The sequence below is a fragment of the Astatotilapia calliptera genome, chromosome 15, assembly GCF_900246225.1.
Source record: "Astatotilapia calliptera chromosome 15, fAstCal1.2, whole genome shotgun sequence".
Classification (NCBI taxonomy): domain Eukaryota; kingdom Metazoa; phylum Chordata; class Actinopteri; order Cichliformes; family Cichlidae; genus Astatotilapia; species Astatotilapia calliptera.
Window position 1 is genome coordinate 25,720,923 of NC_039316.1, and position 16,668 is coordinate 25,737,590.

The following is a 16,668-nucleotide window of genomic DNA, read 5'->3' on the forward strand; positions in this document are numbered from 1 at the left end:
CTTCCTCACTGCTCATCGTCCGTGTGTCTGATGTCTGTCAGTCTGACCTTTCTCCTCTTCCTCCTGCAGCTGCCGGGCTTCCTGGAGCTCATTGTGGAGTTTTACCGCCGCTGCCTGATCCAGATCTTCGGCATCCTCAAGGAATATGAAGTGGGAACTGTGAGGCAGGGTTCCCTGCTGGGGCCCCTCCCTGAGGAGGAGGTGACAGAGGAGCTGCTAGCCGCTGCGTCAGAATCCAACGGCCAGACAGCGTTGGAGCAGAAGATTCAGAGGTGGTCAGCTGAGCAGGCGGAAGACATGCCGCCACCGCTGCTCATGCCTTCTGAGGAGGAGGTGAAAGAACCTGTGGTCAAAGAAGAAGCACAGGTGAAGGAGGAGGAGCACATGGAGGAAGCAGAGGCCCGCCTCCAGCAGGCCAGCAAGTACGACAAGCTGCCAATCAGGGTTGAGACCGGCGATGGGTGGGAGGAGGTGGAGGAGCGCTGGGCCAAGTTGAACCGACCCAATGGCTTCATCAGCGGCCTCCTCCACTGGAAGGCCGGAGGAGGAGACTCCACCACTCACATCCTGACACACTTCGAGTCCCGCACAGGAGACTTTGTCCCTCTGCACCCACCCGAGTGGGAAGAGGGTGAAACAGGCAAGGAAGAGCTGGGCGGAGGAGAAGAGCAAAACCAGCCAGACGGAGGAGAAGGTAAGACCTGAAGAGAGGAGATATGGACATTTATCAATATTATCACCAATAAAATGATTCAAGTGATTATTGATTGTCAGACTTTAAAGGAAACTTTTTATCACCTTAATCCTGAAACTGTGCATCCTCTTAACTTTCTTACATTTTGCAATTTTACATCTACAATAAATAAAAAATACATAAAATTATATAATTTAGTGACGGAGGAATAAAGTTACATTAAATACAAATTTTACATTTCTAAAAATTTTTATGTCACAGTATTTAAATTTTTTGAATTTTTCTTTAATTGCAAAATTTTAGTACTTAACATCATGAAGTTATGACTTGTTTCTCAATTTTAATTTGATGGAACATTATGTTTTGACATTTATAAATTTACATTTTTTGCAATTTAAAAAAAAAAATTCAATTAATTTTTAAAAATCTACAATTTGTTCCACCACTAGGTGTCTCTGTTGCCCCTTTAATCTCACTCTGCTCTCTTTGTCCGCTCAGAGGTCAGAGGTCAGGATTCACAAGCTCAGAGTCCCATCAGCCAGCTGGAGGATGAGCCTCGCTGCTGGGATGAGGCCCCGCTGTCCACCGCTGAGCCGTGGCAGGACGCGCTGGCCAAACGCTGCGTCTGCATCTCCAACATCGTGCGCGGCCTCTCCTTTGTGCCCGGGAACGACGCCATGCTATCACGGCATCCTGGGCTGGTGCTGATCCTGGGCCGGCTTGTGCTGCTGCACCACCGCCACCCCCGCAGGAAACGGACTCCGCCCACCTACCAGCGGGAGGAGGAGCAAGGTCTGGCATGCAGCCGGGACGAGTGGTGGTGGGACTGCCTGGCGGCGCTTAGGGAGAACACACTGGTGACGCTGGCCAACATCTCGGGCCAGCTGGATCTGTCGCTGTACCCAGAGAGCATCTGCCTGCCTATCCTGGACGGGCTACTGCACTGGATCGTGTGCCCATCTGCCGAGGCGCAGGACCCATTCTCCACGATGGGCGGCTTCTCGTCACTCACACCACAGAGACTCGTGTTGGAGTGTTTGTGCAAGCTGAGCATTAAGGACTGCAACGTGGACCTGCTGCTCGCCACGCCGCCCTTTATTCGCCAGCAGAAGCTCTTCTCCACACTGGTGCGTTTGGTGGGCGAAAGGAAGAGTCAGGTGTGCCGGGAGATGGCAGTGGCTGTGCTGTCCAACCTTGCGCAGGGCGACCCCACGGCGGCAAGGGCGGTTGCCCAACAAAAAGGCAGTGTGGGCACACTCATTGGCTTCCTGGAGGACTGTGTGGCCATGGCCCAGTACCAGCAGAACCCGCACAGCCTGCTGCACACTGCTGTGCCGCCAGAGCCGCCCAGCATCAACATGATGTGCCGCGCCGCCAAAGCATTGCTGGCCATGGCACGGGTAGAGGAGAACCGGACGGAGTTTGTTCTATATGAGAGCCGGCTGCTCGACATCTCACTGTCATCCGCACTCAACTCCTCTGTGGCGGCCATCATGTGTGAAGTACTGTTTAAAATCGGCCACTCATGACACAAACACCACCACGGAGCGTGCTCAGTAGCACTGTAAGCAGCTCCGCCCGTGTGACAAACTGGCTCCTATTATATTTTTATTTAAGAACAGAAAAGAAATGTTTTTACATACAAATGAATATATATAGAATCTATAAAGCTCCGACTCCATCTGCAAATGTTTGTTTGGAATTTTTAAGTAATTTTAATACAAAATATTTAATACTTGTATTTTTAATTTTCTAATTGTTTCGTCGGTTTCTTGTTTCGTTTGAACCAAAGTGTGACGGTGGCTCGGGTTCCGGCTCTCTTCAATGTTTTTTTTTAAACATTTGTGGTTGTTCCTTTCTGTTTGCAAGGCTGTTTGGGGGGGGTGGGGTTATTTAAATAGTGTTGTAGATAGGTCTTTTTTGTTTTTTCTCACGTGGTATGACAGAGGAAATACTGATGTTCAGTCACGTACTTTGTTCTGGTGCAATATGTTTGCTTGGGCGTTTTTTTTTTAATGTGAATTATTTGACCATCTGCCGTTTGACCATCAGTATTTTTGCCGAACCACAGCAGTATCAGCCAATGGGTTTTTAAGAACTTTGTTTTGTCCACCAATCAGATCCCTCCACCGTCATCCTCCTCCTGTAAATAGTTGATGTGCATTGAGCTCCAGAAGATGGCGTCCCGACTCTCTATGAATTTATAATCACAACTCTGAACATTCGAGTTTCTGTATTTAAGGACAAAAAAACTCATCTTCAGGATGTTTCATGGGGTCTGATCTGACAGGGTGTGTTTGATTTGAGAGACTGTATGTACAGGAGGTACGGGGGTCAGTTGGGGCAGGGCAGGCAGAACTGTACTTGTATCATGTTGCTGACATCAAAACAGTTATAAGAAATGTAAAGAGAGAGGAAAAAAAGAAAATCTCTACATCCAGAACGTCTCCTGTTTGATTTGACAGATGCTGTTTCTTCAGTATGAGATCTTTATATGTTCCACGACATGTTAAAGAATAAATGTACATGAACTCTGGTTGAGCACTGTGAGCGCAGCTCTGAGCTTGTTTACTTTGGCCTTAATTTGGTGCTGACTTTCATGTAGGACCTAAAAGAACCACATTACACCAGTACATCTGATAGATTTTAGTTTGTTGAACAAGGAGCCACAAAAGTTAGCTGTGGAGTTCCCCTTGGCTCTGTGCTGGGACCTCTACTTTTATTAGAAAAACAGATATCCATGGCTACGCAGACGTTATAAATTCATACAGCAGCTGAGAATGCAGCATGTACAAACTGTATACTGGAGTACCAGCATGACGAAGAAACAGATAACTTGGATGTGATGAAGCTGCTGCTGTCAGATACATGCTGTGTATGCTAAGCTAACCTTAGCGTGCTGATTGACGCTGTCAACATCCTGAGTACTTTGAATAGAAATTAGTTGAGGCATCAGAGCGATACATAAAGAAAAAGGTGCAAAGAGCACATTTCATTAGTGATTTCTGTTGTAAAAGAATAACTGCCTGCAGCTGCTCAATATTAACTGCATTTATCTTTTCCTTAAATATTTCAACTCCACTGAACGTTTTCTCAACCTCTTATTCCTGATTTTGATCCTTTCACACAGTATTTTCAGAAATGTTCTACCTTCTTTACATTCATCTCACAGCTTTGAACACTGCCAGCAGCAAAAAAAACACAAAGAAAGCAGCAACTCAGAATGAAATTATAGAATCACATTCAGAGAAAAATATCATTTCCATGGTCTTTACTAGAACTGCTTCCATCGGTGGGGAAAACTAATCAGAACTCAGTCTGTTCGTCTTACAGCTGATCCATTATCGACAAGCTGGAACCAAATTAGAACCAAACTGGGATCAAAGTGGTTCGTAGGTTCATTCGGCTCCTCCACTGCTTCCAGAAAAAAACAAAAAGCTGCCAAGTGTCTGAGAAACGCCGGCGTACACGTTCGATTTCACCCCACTGATGATTTGAGTCACTTCGACTTGAAGACTGCATCCCAGTCCAGAGGTTCAGATCCAGCTATGTCGCTCTTTGGGATGGACGGGAAGAAGGACTGCATCTTCTGTCTGAACTCTGGGAGCTGAAACATTATACCAACAAAAAAGAAAAAACAGATAAAGACAAGAATGAGAACTTTTCATATTCTTTCAGTAAATTGAATATTTGATAACATTAAAATGTGCAATTATTTTATTTTTCTAAATAATTTAATTTTACAACTTGATTTTTCTTTATTAAGAAAGTTTTAATTAGTTTAGTTTTACGAAGTCTAACTTTCTCATCTACATCAACTACTCTCTCTTTAGACCTTTTTTTTTACTTTAACAACTAAAATTCGTTCTCAGAATTTTAGTTCAACACTTTCTTCTGAAAATGTTTCAAACATTATGTCCAAATTGTAATTTTATTGGTAGGATTGTAGAAATTATTCATAAATAAATTGCCTTTATTTCACAAAATTTATTTTTCTTCCTCTCAGAGACTATAATCCTTAAAGAAAAGTTCAGGTAAAGAGGTGATAAAATCCTGACTGAATAAAGCTCATTATTTATGAAATAAACATAAAAGTCAGCACTGAGCCATTTGCAGGTACATACGCTGTGAACGCCGAGGACTTTCCACACGCTGAAGCCGAGCAGGCCTACTCCACACCAGGCGAACAGCGAGCCCCACCCCAGAGCTCTGAGGGCCAGAGATGCGCCGCTCTCCGGGACTGCCGCCGTCGCTGTGACGCCCTGAACAGGAAACAAGCAGGGAAAAAATCTGACATCAGGTTTTACAGCTGCATTTGGTCTTACGGGAATTCTCCAAAAGTTGATTCTGTTCATCTGGACGTAGCGTTTTCAGTGGGAGAAACGTTTCCCCGTTTCTTACGGGAATTATTTCTCCCAGAAGCTGTGAAATTACTTTTACAGCCAAAAACATGAGGGAATTCAACAAATAGCTGAAACGGACGTTAAAGTGTCAGCTGCATGTCCGGTTGGTGGAGCAGAGTGAGGTCATCCTCTCTGTCACATGATGGAGGAATCTGAACTGTGCTGAACCAAACTGGAACAATTCCAACAAACATGAACCCCTTCCAGCAGCTCACAGATAAATATCACAGAATCACAGAAATGTTTTTGCAGCATGTCCTGGACTGCGTCAGCTCTCGGTCTGTGCCGTCCCTCCACATCACTTCCTGCTGCATCCTGAAGCCCGGTTCGATCACATGTGGTCCGAGCGTGGCAATCTCTCTCGTTTTAACGCATCAGCTCCCGGTGCTCCCTCTCGCCGAGCTCATCCGCTTCACACCTCATGATGATCGCTTGGACGGCTCCAGCTCTAAAAGAAAAACATCTCTGTAGCTCCTCGAGGCTAACTGGCCTAGCAGTAGGAGTGGCAGCACGATCTCCTCGTTAAGCTTCTCTGGGGCCAAGAGTGCAATGTAAAGCAAAAAAAAAAACTATAGTAGATCTGTAAAACCTGTCTTTATAGAAAAATAAGTAACTTTCACCCTCAGAGTGAGCAAAAAAAATCCAAGAGCTGCTGCTGAAGGTCGCCAATCAGACAAACCTGAAGGGTTCTCGAAAACTAACTTCAGCTCTTCACTCAGGTGTTTTGGTGACTCATGGCTAACAGGTGCTTGAAGCTCTGAGTGACATCAGGTTAACTCCTTCAGTGTGAAAATGACCCATACAATCGCCATGAACTGCAATAGTGTTACACCTTTATCTCGTTTTAATGGATGCTCCAGTGCTCGGGTTCTCCAATTCTTCAACAGTTTGGTGCTGGTGGCCATTATTTCCTCAGAAGGAAATCTGAGGAAAAAATAAAAGCTCATCTGTGCAAGATGTTCTCTACACACCTCCATCACCTCCCTGAAGGATTTACAAGCTCCATGTTTGAGGACAGGAAGCACAGCTGACGTCTTTCCTTTTCAGCTGAAACGGAGTAAAAGCTGCACTTTAATGACCTCAACCCTCTAATCAGATTTTACATTTCCTAACTGAAGCTCAGCCTGAGGCTTCGATTCAGAGACGACCACAAAGACGAGTCTGTGACTGAAATAGATCCGTCTGTGCTTCCACGCCAAATTTATCTCACATGTGCGTCAGCATTAATCGGATCCCGCCAGTCGCCAATAACTCAAACAGCTGTGGCCGCCACGCGCCAGGACTTCACGGAAAGTCTATTTTCAGGTCGAGACGAGTCAGGAGGGAAGGCGGACGTCATCGCAGATGTGCGGACAGCCATCGATTGTCTTCAGGAGGCTGAGGCCATAAACAAGCTGCTGTTAGCATCGGTAGCTTCTCACGCAAGCACCGCTGAAACCTCCGAATGGATGGGAAAAGGACCGGAAGTAGTGTGTGCCATCCATCAGATCCTCAGTCCAGCTACATTTTCAAGTTAAAATATCCACAATTTTTAAGTTTCCAAAGACTGATGATTAGCCTCAGCTCAATAAAATTATAAATACTGCCGGCGCTGCCTCCAAGTAGACATACCTACGGCATTAATTTCAAAATCCTGCATCATCGTATCGCATTCACAACATTTTAGGGAAACTTGACGTCTGACCTTGAGGTCGATGTCGAGGTCACTGAGATTTGAAATTTAGTAGGTAACAATTTGAAGAATCTATGTCGCCTCGTTTTTCACAAACTTTGGTGTCCACGCCGCCCGCCCGCCGGGTGACAACGTTACTCCTTCTACCTTTTAACAAGTGAAAAATATGGAGATTCTCTGTGAGGTTCTGCAGTTAGAACGTTTTCCTGCTGTTTCTCAGAGGATTTATAGATGTTTATTAGTGATGACAATCTACAAATGTGTGCTTCATGAATGAGTTTCTGACTGAGTTATGATTCTGAGAGAGAAACAAACACCTGCACTGTGAGCTCAGGTTAAGTTTACCTTGTTGAACCACTCCGGGCTTTTCTTCTTGGCGAGCGCCAATGTGGAGCCGAATCCTGCGATCATCCCTGCGGACGCCACCGTAGTCAGAAATGCTGCACCTGCACACAGGAAGTGATCTCACTCAGGTGAGAAATCGCCACAAGTTCACAACCACTCCATTAAAGCAGACACAGGACATGCTTCTACATGTAGCTTCTCAAATGTAAACAGCAAAAAACCTTTAGGAGGAAGAGTTAGAGTGGCTAACAGGTGCCACTCTGAAGTTTCACCTTACAGTCTGAATCTTTTTGCACAGCTGCTGATGTACAGGGTGGGTCATTTATATGGATACATCGTAATAAAATGGGAATGGTTGGTGATATTAAAGTCCTGTTTGTGGCACATTAGTATATGTGAGGGGGCAAACTCCTCAAGATGGGTGGTGACCATGGTGGCCATTTGGAAGTCGGCCATCTTGGATACAACTTTTGTTTTTTTCAATAGGAAGAGGGCCATGTGACACATCAAACTTATTGGTAATGTCACAAGAAAAACAATGATGTGTTTGGTTTCAACGTAACTTTATTCTTTCATGAGTTATTTACAAGTTTCTGACCACTTATAAAATGTGTTCAATGTGCTGCCCATTGTGTTGGATTGTCAGTGCAACCCTCTTCTCCCACTCTTCACACACTGATAGCAACACTGCAGGAGAAATGCCAGCACAGCCATCCAGTATCCGTAGTTTCAGGTGCTGCACATCTCGTATCTTCACACCATAGACAATTGCCTTCAGATGACCCCAAAGATAAAAGTCTAAGGGGGTCAGATCGGGAGACCTTGGGGGCCCTTCAACTGGCCCACGATGACCAATCCACTTTCCAGGAAACTGTTCATCTAGGAATGCTCGGACCTGGCACCCATAATGTGGTGGTGCACCATCTTGCTGGAAAAACTCAGGGAACGTGTCAGCTTCAGTGCATAAAGAGGGAAAAACATCATCATGTAGCAATTTCAAATATCCAGTGGCCTTGAGGTTTCTATTGATGAAGAATGGACCCACTATTGTTGTACCCCATATACCACACCAAACCATCACTTTTGTTGTTCCAACAGTCTTGGAGGGATACATCCAATGTGGGTTAGTGTCAGACCAATAGTGGTGGTTTTGTTTGTTAACTTCACCATTCACATAAAAGTTTGCCTCATCACTGAACAAAATCTTCTGCGTGAACTGAGGGTCCGGTTCCAATTTTTGTTTTGCCCATTCTGCAAATTCTGTGCGCCGATCTGGGTCATCCTCGCTGAGATGCTGCAGTAGATGGAGTTTGTAAGGGTGCCATTTGTGAGTAGCTAATATCTGCCAAAGGGATTTTCGACTAATGCTACTCTCCAGTGACATGCGGCGAGTGCTACGCTGTGGGTTCTTGCTGAGTGAAGCTAACTGTAGCATGGGAGATGGGTGGTCTCGTAGGGTGTCTTGCATTGAAATCTGCTGCAATGACTCGGTTACTGCGTTCACCAGATATCAACACAATTTCGATCTGCTCCTCACGTGTTAACCTCTTCGACATGTCAATGGCTGTGAACAAAGAGAAACTTGTAAATAACTCATGAAAGAATAAAGTTACGTTGAAACCAAGCACACCATTGTTTTTCTTGTGACATTACCAATAAGTTTGATGTGTCACATGGCCCTCTTCCTATTGAAAAAACAAAAGTTGTATCCAAGATGGCCGACTTCTAAATGGCCACCATGGTCACCACCCATCTTGAGGAGTTTGCCCCCTCACATATACTAATGTGCCACAAACAGGACTTTAATATCACCAACCATTCCCATGTTATTACGGTGTATCCATATAAATGGCCCACCTTGTATTTCCGAAATCACAAGAACCTTAAATAGAACAGAGTTTGAATCGTGTTGGGTCTGTGTTTCCACAAACCCCGCTAATTCTAGACTTATTCATCATGAAGAAAACAAGACAGTCGATCGATCGATTATTTGCGCAAGGGAGGCCTCGTCTGTGTCCACCACGAAAATGACCCCCAGATCTGACCTCCTCCTGCTACCTTTTATTGAGAGACCGTTCACACAAAACACGTCAGAACAAAGCCACGCCCACATGGTCCTAAGACAAGGCATTTGTATGCATATGTGTGTGAACTTCTGTAAGAATGTGTGTGTGTGTGTGTGTGTGTGTGTGTGTGTGTGTGTGTGTGTGTGTGTGTGTGTGTGTGTCAGACCTCCTGCTGACCAAAGGGTCGTAAACCCAGGAAGCCTACATCAAAAGAAACAGATCTTTCAGATAGGATGTATCTACAATTAAACTTTCCCCAGCACAGAGTGGTTGGAGAGGTGGTCAGGATCAAAGGAATGGCTTTGATCCTACTGCTTGAACTAAGACTGTAAAAATTTAAGAAACACAATGGCAACATTCAACAATTAGACTTAATAAATCGAGTCTGGTGGAAACACAGAGGCTTAATGTGTAGACCTGAGATGTGAGATGACCGAGGTTCCATTTCAGTGTCAGTGTTCTGAACTGTAAAAAGGAGCTTTGGCAGGTTTACTTAAATAAATGAAAAATTTAAAATAACTGTCAAGGGAGCTTGCAAAGAAAAGCGTCTGGACTTCTTTAAGTTGCTTGAAGACGTTTCACCTCTCATCCGAGAAGCTTCTTCAGTTCTAAGGTCAAATGGTGGAGAGTCCCAGATATAAACCTAGTGGGAGTAACCCCCCACAGAGGGACAAAAGGACCCCCTGATGATCCTCTAATCGCCTGAGCCAAGGTGTGAAACTGGGTGTGGGTCCCAATCAGCCAGAGTTTCGGGTGTGTTCATTGTGAAACCTGGCCCCACCTTATCATGTCACCTATTGTAGCCAACCTTTACATGGAGGAAGTGGAAAGGAAGGCTCTTGGCTCTTTCAAAGGAAGAGTACCCAGCCACTGGTACAGATATGTGGACGACACCTGGGTCAAAATCAAGACACAAGAAATGGAATCCTTCACTGCGCACATTAACGCTGTGGATAAAAACATCAAGTTCACCAGGGAAGACACAAAGGACAACTGTTTGCCTTTCCTGGACTGCGCCGTGCACATTGAAGAGAACGGCAACCTCAACATCGAAGTTTACCAGAAGCCCACACACACGGACCAGTACCTCCTCTTTGACTCCCATCACCCTTTGGAACACAAACTTGGAGTAATTAGGACCCTACACCACCGGGCAGAACATGTTCCCTCTAAGCCTGAAGGAAAAAAGAAGGAACACACACATGTAAAGGAAGCACTCAAAACGTGCGGCTATCCTAAATGGGCGTTCTTAAAGTCAGCAAAGAGGCACAGAAAAGAAGACCAGACACCAGCGAGGGAGGATAAGAAAGACAGACGCAACAACATTGTCATCCCCTATGTAGCCGGTGTATCAGAGAAACTCAGGAGAGTTTTCTCCAAGCATGACATCCCGGTGCATTTCAGACCCAGCAACACGCTCAGACAAAAACTGGTTCACCCGAAAGACAAAACGCCAAAACACAGACTTAACAATGTGGTGTATGCTGTACAGTGCAGCGAGGAATGCTCAGACCTCTACATTGGAGAGACCCAACAGCCACTTCACAAGCGCATGGCACAACACAGAAGAGCCACCTCCACAGGAAGAGACTCAGCAGTCCATCTGCATCTTAAGGATAAAGGACACTCTTTCGAAGATGCCAATGTTCACATTTTGGACAGAGAGGACAGATGGTTTGAAAGAGGAGTGAAAGAAGCCATCTATGTCCACTGTGAGCGACCATCTTTGAACAGAGGCGGTGGTTTTACGACACCAACTCTCTGCCATTTATAATCCAGTTTTGAGATCCCTTCCCAGACGCCTTAACGCCCACTCACATCCTGGGCCATCTGATCTCAGGAATTCGCATGATAAGGTGGGGCCAGGTTTCACAATGAACACACCCGAAACTCTGGCTGATTGGGACCCACACCCAGTTTCACACCTTGGCTCATGCGATTAGAGGATCATCAGGGGGTCCTTTTGTCCCTCTGTGGGGGGTCACTCCCACTAGGTTTATATCTGGGACTCTCCACCATTTGACCTTAGAACTGAAGAAGCTTCTCGGCTGAGAGGTGAAACGTCTTCAAGTAACTTCTTTAAGTTACTTGAAGACGTTTCACCTCTCATCCGAGAAGCTTCTTCAGTCCAGACGCCTTTCTTTACAAGCTCCTTTGACTACGATGACCTGGATGACTGAGAACCTTCACAGACTTAAAATAACTGTTTGTTCCAAAGAAAATTCATTAAACAGCCTGAGTAAAATAACTTTATAACATTTCTCAAATGCTCCTTTATAAAGACAACCCTTAAAATGCAATAGTTCTGAACTGAGTCTGGCGTCGTCTAGAAAAAGATATTATTTGCAGGAACACACGAGTCCTCGATGCTGGCGTTCCTGAAAACTGATGTTTTTTGAATGAGGTCTGGTGGCTTGCTGTGAATTCAAAACAACGACAACAATCCCTATCACATTTGTTCTGTGCAGAACTCTCAAAGCAAGTTCTTTATTTCTACAATTTTTAATTACAAGTACTAAAACACCAAAACTCGTGATACCCGAAGTTACTTTTCGATTAGACATTAAAATAATTTGACTTGAATTTGAGAACAAGTGTCTGATCTGCTGAAAGGGACTGAAGACGAAAATAATTTAGTAACTACATCAGAAATAACCAATCAACTCGACTTTTTTGTTTAGCGGAACTGAGCAGAAAACATTTAAGCTTCAGGAAAAAATGCTTTATCTTGTGTTTCTATGCGGCGGAATCCTTTAACAGCGAATCAAATCTGAAAATGTCCGATTTTTCAGCGGAGTCTGGCGCAGCAGCTCGACATTGTCGTGGCCTCGAACAGAAAAACATACAGCAGAAACCTACGAACACCTCCTGCCAGCGTGGACAGCAGTCCGGTCAGGTGACCCCCTCAGGTACCTTTTAACACCTGCAGTTTGGCCTCTTCATCTCGTTCTGCTCCCGCGGTCACATCCAGGTCTTCCTCAGCTGTCATGTTGCTTCGGTCCGTTTCCGTAAAACGTCCGAGCAGAAACAAAGCAGCTAGGAACACAAGTGTGTTTATGTTAAAGGAGAACACAGAATAAACTTAAATGTACAAATAGTACAACAGCTTTATTTTATGATTTTTTAGTTTGTTTTTTTTTTTTTTCACAGAGCAAAGAACCACAGAGACGGAATCCCGAACCAAAGATCGTCTATTTTTAAAAAAAGATTCGATGTCGGGCTCATACAGGAAGTCTCACTCCCAAACATTTTAAAGGACACAAAAAGGAATCTGTAGTCCGGATATGATTCTGATACAGCGACCACAATCCTGAGACTGTGCAACACCTCTTCTGGATCTGTTCATACGCTAGAACATTTTGGAAAGACTTCAGTAGATTCATTGCTGGACATCTCTATAAAGACTTTACTGTGAAATGAGAAAATGTTGTATTTTGTTTCTTTTGAAGGCAAAAAAAGAAGATGTTTACTTTATAATAAACTTGTTAGTTATCTTAGCTAAATTTTATTTTCACAAATGCAAATACAGTAACAAAAAGCCTAATTTTAAACATTACTATAATGATGTTTTATGTTACATAAAATTGATTAGTGGATCACTTAACAAAAAGGCTATGAAAACTATTACTATTTGTAGTAATTACCAATTATTTGAATGTTTGTAATTCTTTGTATTACACCCCCTGGTATATGTTAATTTTGTTCTGGTTGTACACATGTTCTGTATACTATTTCTTAATAAAGTTTAATATTTAAAAGAAAATGTGCACGTTAGCATATGCTACTTCCGGTGCGGAAACTCCTGTGGGGAGCTTTGTTTCCGGTGTCCTATTTGTGCCCTGTTTACGGTCCAAAACAAGTTAAGCAAATGAATGAATCAAGCGGCAATTTACATTTCTATAGATGTCTCGGGCATTTACCCAATATATCTGTAAATGATGTTCATCGACTTGTCGATATTTTCCCCCCGCGCCTCAGAGCAAAAGAGAAAAGGGATTCAAATGTTATATTTCTCAGCTGTCCCTCGTTTATCACGGGTGTTATGTTCTAAAAATAACCAGCGATAGGTGAAATCAAGTAGCCAATTTTATTTTTTGTGGTGCAAAACGTTTCGTCCTTATCGTGAGCATACAGTACTGCACTTCAGAGTCACACTGCTAGCGATCGATGCAGCGATTCTGTACTGTACAGGAGAGACGTCACGGAGGAGATTGTCTGCAGCAATCGGGACGCAGGACACAATGTGATGTAAAAAAAAAAAGCATGCAAACTTGCACTGAAAATTCTGCGAAACAGTGAGGTGAAAGGTGAACCGCGTTATAGCGGGGGACCGCTGTAATTTTGAAGGTAAGTCACAAAATACCCTTTGTAAATACTAATGTATAGAAACCGTTACCAGCAATCATTCATTTTTTGTGTGGCTTTTTTCACGGTTTGTTAACATGCTGTATAGTTGTGTACTTGACTAGCTGATCTCGACATAACGGGAAACATCTGGTTTGACTATTCTTCACCTGTAGTTTGAATGCTGAACATTTGCCTGTTTAAATCATAAGACCACACTCTAAAAAATGATTCATGGGGTTAGTAAGTAAAGCTTAAAATTAATAGCTTTTTCTGCATAAAAAATTAAGTTTGTTGCATGTACACATTGTAATCAGTTGATAACTTAATTTAATGAGTTGGTCGAAATGAAAATAAAGAAAACAGTCTTAGCTCAGTAATATATCGATTTTGAACAGACATTTCTGTGTTAACTTAACATGAAAGTGTATTCAGTTAATACAACTTAAAAATCTCGTAAGCGTCCTTTAAAAGCTGAGTACAAGGCTGACTTGCCCGGACATGTTGTGCTCTCAGACCACTGATCGAAAGAAACGGAGGCAAAGAGAGAAAGCAGAGAAGCGGCATTTTGTACGGAACATTATCAAACGTTAAAGCTTTGTGGTGAGTACAATTTTTTGCCTTGTTTTATTCACAGCAGCTAATAACTCTAACTTTAACTCTATCAACACGCACTGCAAGAAATCCTTTTTACACAACACTAAACTCTTCCTCGGCGAGTGGTGGTGATAAGCTAGTAACGTTACACTTCTGGCTAACTTGTGAAGTAATTCGACCGTAACATTAGTCTTTGTTAAGTTTTGTTTTACGGTGGCAGCCAAATGGTGTTAATTGACACTGAGCTTCTGTAGCAGTAGTTTTAACTCTGCAAAGACAGGGTAATACATGTTTTTCTTCTTTCTACTTTGAAATCGTTGCAGCGTTGATGAAGGTTTGACCAGCAAAAGGCTGGGCCATTTTACATTCATGACTAAACAAATGTAGGTTACTGAGTATACATTCGGTTTAACATCGATGCATTTTGATGTTTAAGTCCTAGAGTTATTTTTATGTGAGATTGAAGTTTGTTAATTGAGCCCTAGCTGAAGAACAGCCTGTGTCAAAGTTCAGTCAAAAAACGCGGGCGAGGAAGCGAACGCCATGTTGTAGAAACGCCACAGGAAAGATCTTAAGTAACATTCATAAACTAGTTGTTTTAATGACATTACATTGAGTGTGCATTAGCACATAAAATATAATTTTGCTCTTTTGGGTGTTAACTGCAGATACATAAGCGCAGTTGTATCACTTAAGAAAAAATATCTTTGATTTGGAAACATAACATAACATTCTCCATTCGCAGGCAGGAAGTTGTCAATCAAGCACCAAAAATCAATGACCTGAAAGAAAGATGGCCTGCTCTTTTTGATGCAGTTCAGGTAAATATTTTTCCATAAGATAATTTGCAGTATGTATTCTTTTAAAGTAAATTGTATACATTAACATGTTGTGCCTATTTGTGCCTTTTTTTTATACAGATAAACCAAGAATTCAGAAGGATCACCACTGTTAACCTGGAGACAACATTCATGGCAAAGCTGGACCAGTACTCTCAGAAAATAATGTCCTTGCTGTCCTCAAGAGGAGGGGCTGCAAAAATGCGCATTCGGCGCATCCAGAACATGCTGCTAGAGGTATGAATGAATGAAATGTAGTTTATTTCAAATAGGATAATCCACTTTTTTTTCCAATAGGTGATATTGAGTCTTAAAAGGTAGCTGTTTACAACTCAACTATGTCAAATTATTGTTTAGAGCTTGAGGCACAAATATCAATTAAAACTATAAATACTTAATAATAAAACAAATTATAGGTGATGTGGATCATGATTGGCAGAGTAATTTGCAAGATTTTGCAGTTTTTCTATTTGTTACCTGGATTTTTCAAGTTCATGAATTGATCATTTCAGAGAAATGGCTCTTTGAAATGATCAATTCATTATTTTGATTATCACTGGAAATCTATAATTGGTACAGTTCAGGCCATATAAAGTCAATCCTTTTTTTTTTTTTTTTGGATGTAATTATCAAAAACCCATCCTCCTCGAAGAGCAGTTCGACATTCTTTTTCTTATTCACAGGACGATTCTGTGGAGAGAAGGCGAGAGGTCGCTATCCGTGGCTTAGTGGTGTATCTCAGGGAAAAGGAGGAGGATCTCTTCAAAGAGCAGGTAAATCAGACATGACTATACTTTGTATTAGAGGTACGATCTAATCTATTATTAATTGATTTCTAAATTAATCGGCAACTATTTTGATAATTGATTGATCGGTTTAAGTAATTATTTTAGAAAAAGAAGTCCAAATTCTCTGGTTTCAGCTTCATAAATGTGAATCGTTTCTGGTTTCTTTACTCCTCTATGACAGCAAACTGAATATGTTTGACATTTGAGGTCATCATATTGGGCTCTGAGAAACATTGACATTTTTCACCATTTTCTGACATTTTCTGGACCAAACAACTAATCAGATAATCGTCAAAGGAGCTTGCAAAGAGAACCTTCACAGACATAATCAGATAACTAAAATTGTTAGTTGCAGCCCTATTTTGTGTTACTCTCATGTATAAGTATGATTACTTAAAACATTTATATTGATTCTGATCTACCAGGATGGTGGCGGCGATATTACCAATGAAGTGATGAAGATTGTAACCAGAGGTGCCACAACGTCTGATCCAGCCAGCGCAAGGATCATACTTGAAGGAACAGAAGTCCTAGCAGACCTGGATGTACCCAGAGCCTGTGCCTTGCTAATGGGGCTGATATATGCACTCAACCTCAGCTACCCAAAAGAACTGAAAAACACTTTTGAAAAACACTTTTGAAGTGTTTCAAAAGATATTCCTCGAGCTGGATGATCTGAAAGCCAGTCCTAAGGTAATGTCACTAAAAAGTAAACTGTTGTACTAAAAAATGTGAAGAGTGAGGCTATCCTCAAATTAAACGGGAAATGTTCCACTGTTGTTTGCAATGTGTTGTGTTACATACTGTACAGTAGGCAGTAGGTGTAAAGTTGAGCGTTGAGCATTAAGTACACCTAGTTAAAAATAATGCACTTTAAAAGGATAGCTCAGGTCTTTTGAAGTGAGGCTGTATATGAGGTA

General features: G+C 42.6%; 2 protein-coding genes across 3 annotated transcripts in view; one reads left to right on the forward strand and one right to left on the reverse strand.

Moving 5' to 3' along the window:
* arid1b (AT-rich interactive domain 1B) overlaps window positions 1-3,230 on the forward strand; it is a 43,049-nt gene extending 39,819 nt beyond the window's left edge. For both annotated transcript variants that reach the window (XM_026142672.1, XM_026142673.1), the window contains 2 exons: window positions 70-694; window positions 1,193-3,230. In XM_026142672.1, the coding sequence (XP_025998457.1) occupies window positions 70-694; window positions 1,193-2,223 (1,656 nt within the window). In that variant the 3' untranslated portion in view covers window positions 2,224-3,230. The remainder of the gene's footprint in view (window positions 1-69; window positions 695-1,192) is intronic.
* Window positions 3,231-3,325: 95 nt separating this feature from the next.
* Window positions 3,326-12,280, reverse strand: tmem242 (transmembrane protein 242). Its single transcript, XM_026142692.1, has 4 exons — window positions 12,094-12,280; window positions 7,115-7,215; window positions 4,819-4,956; window positions 3,326-4,301 (listed from the first exon to the last, which is right to left on the reverse strand). Exons 1-4 carry the CDS (start codon window positions 12,167-12,169, stop codon window positions 4,194-4,196), a joined length of 423 nt encoding a protein of 140 aa, XP_025998477.1. The 5' UTR covers window positions 12,170-12,280; the 3' UTR covers window positions 3,326-4,193.
* Between the last annotated feature and the right edge of the window lie 4,388 nt (window positions 12,281-16,668).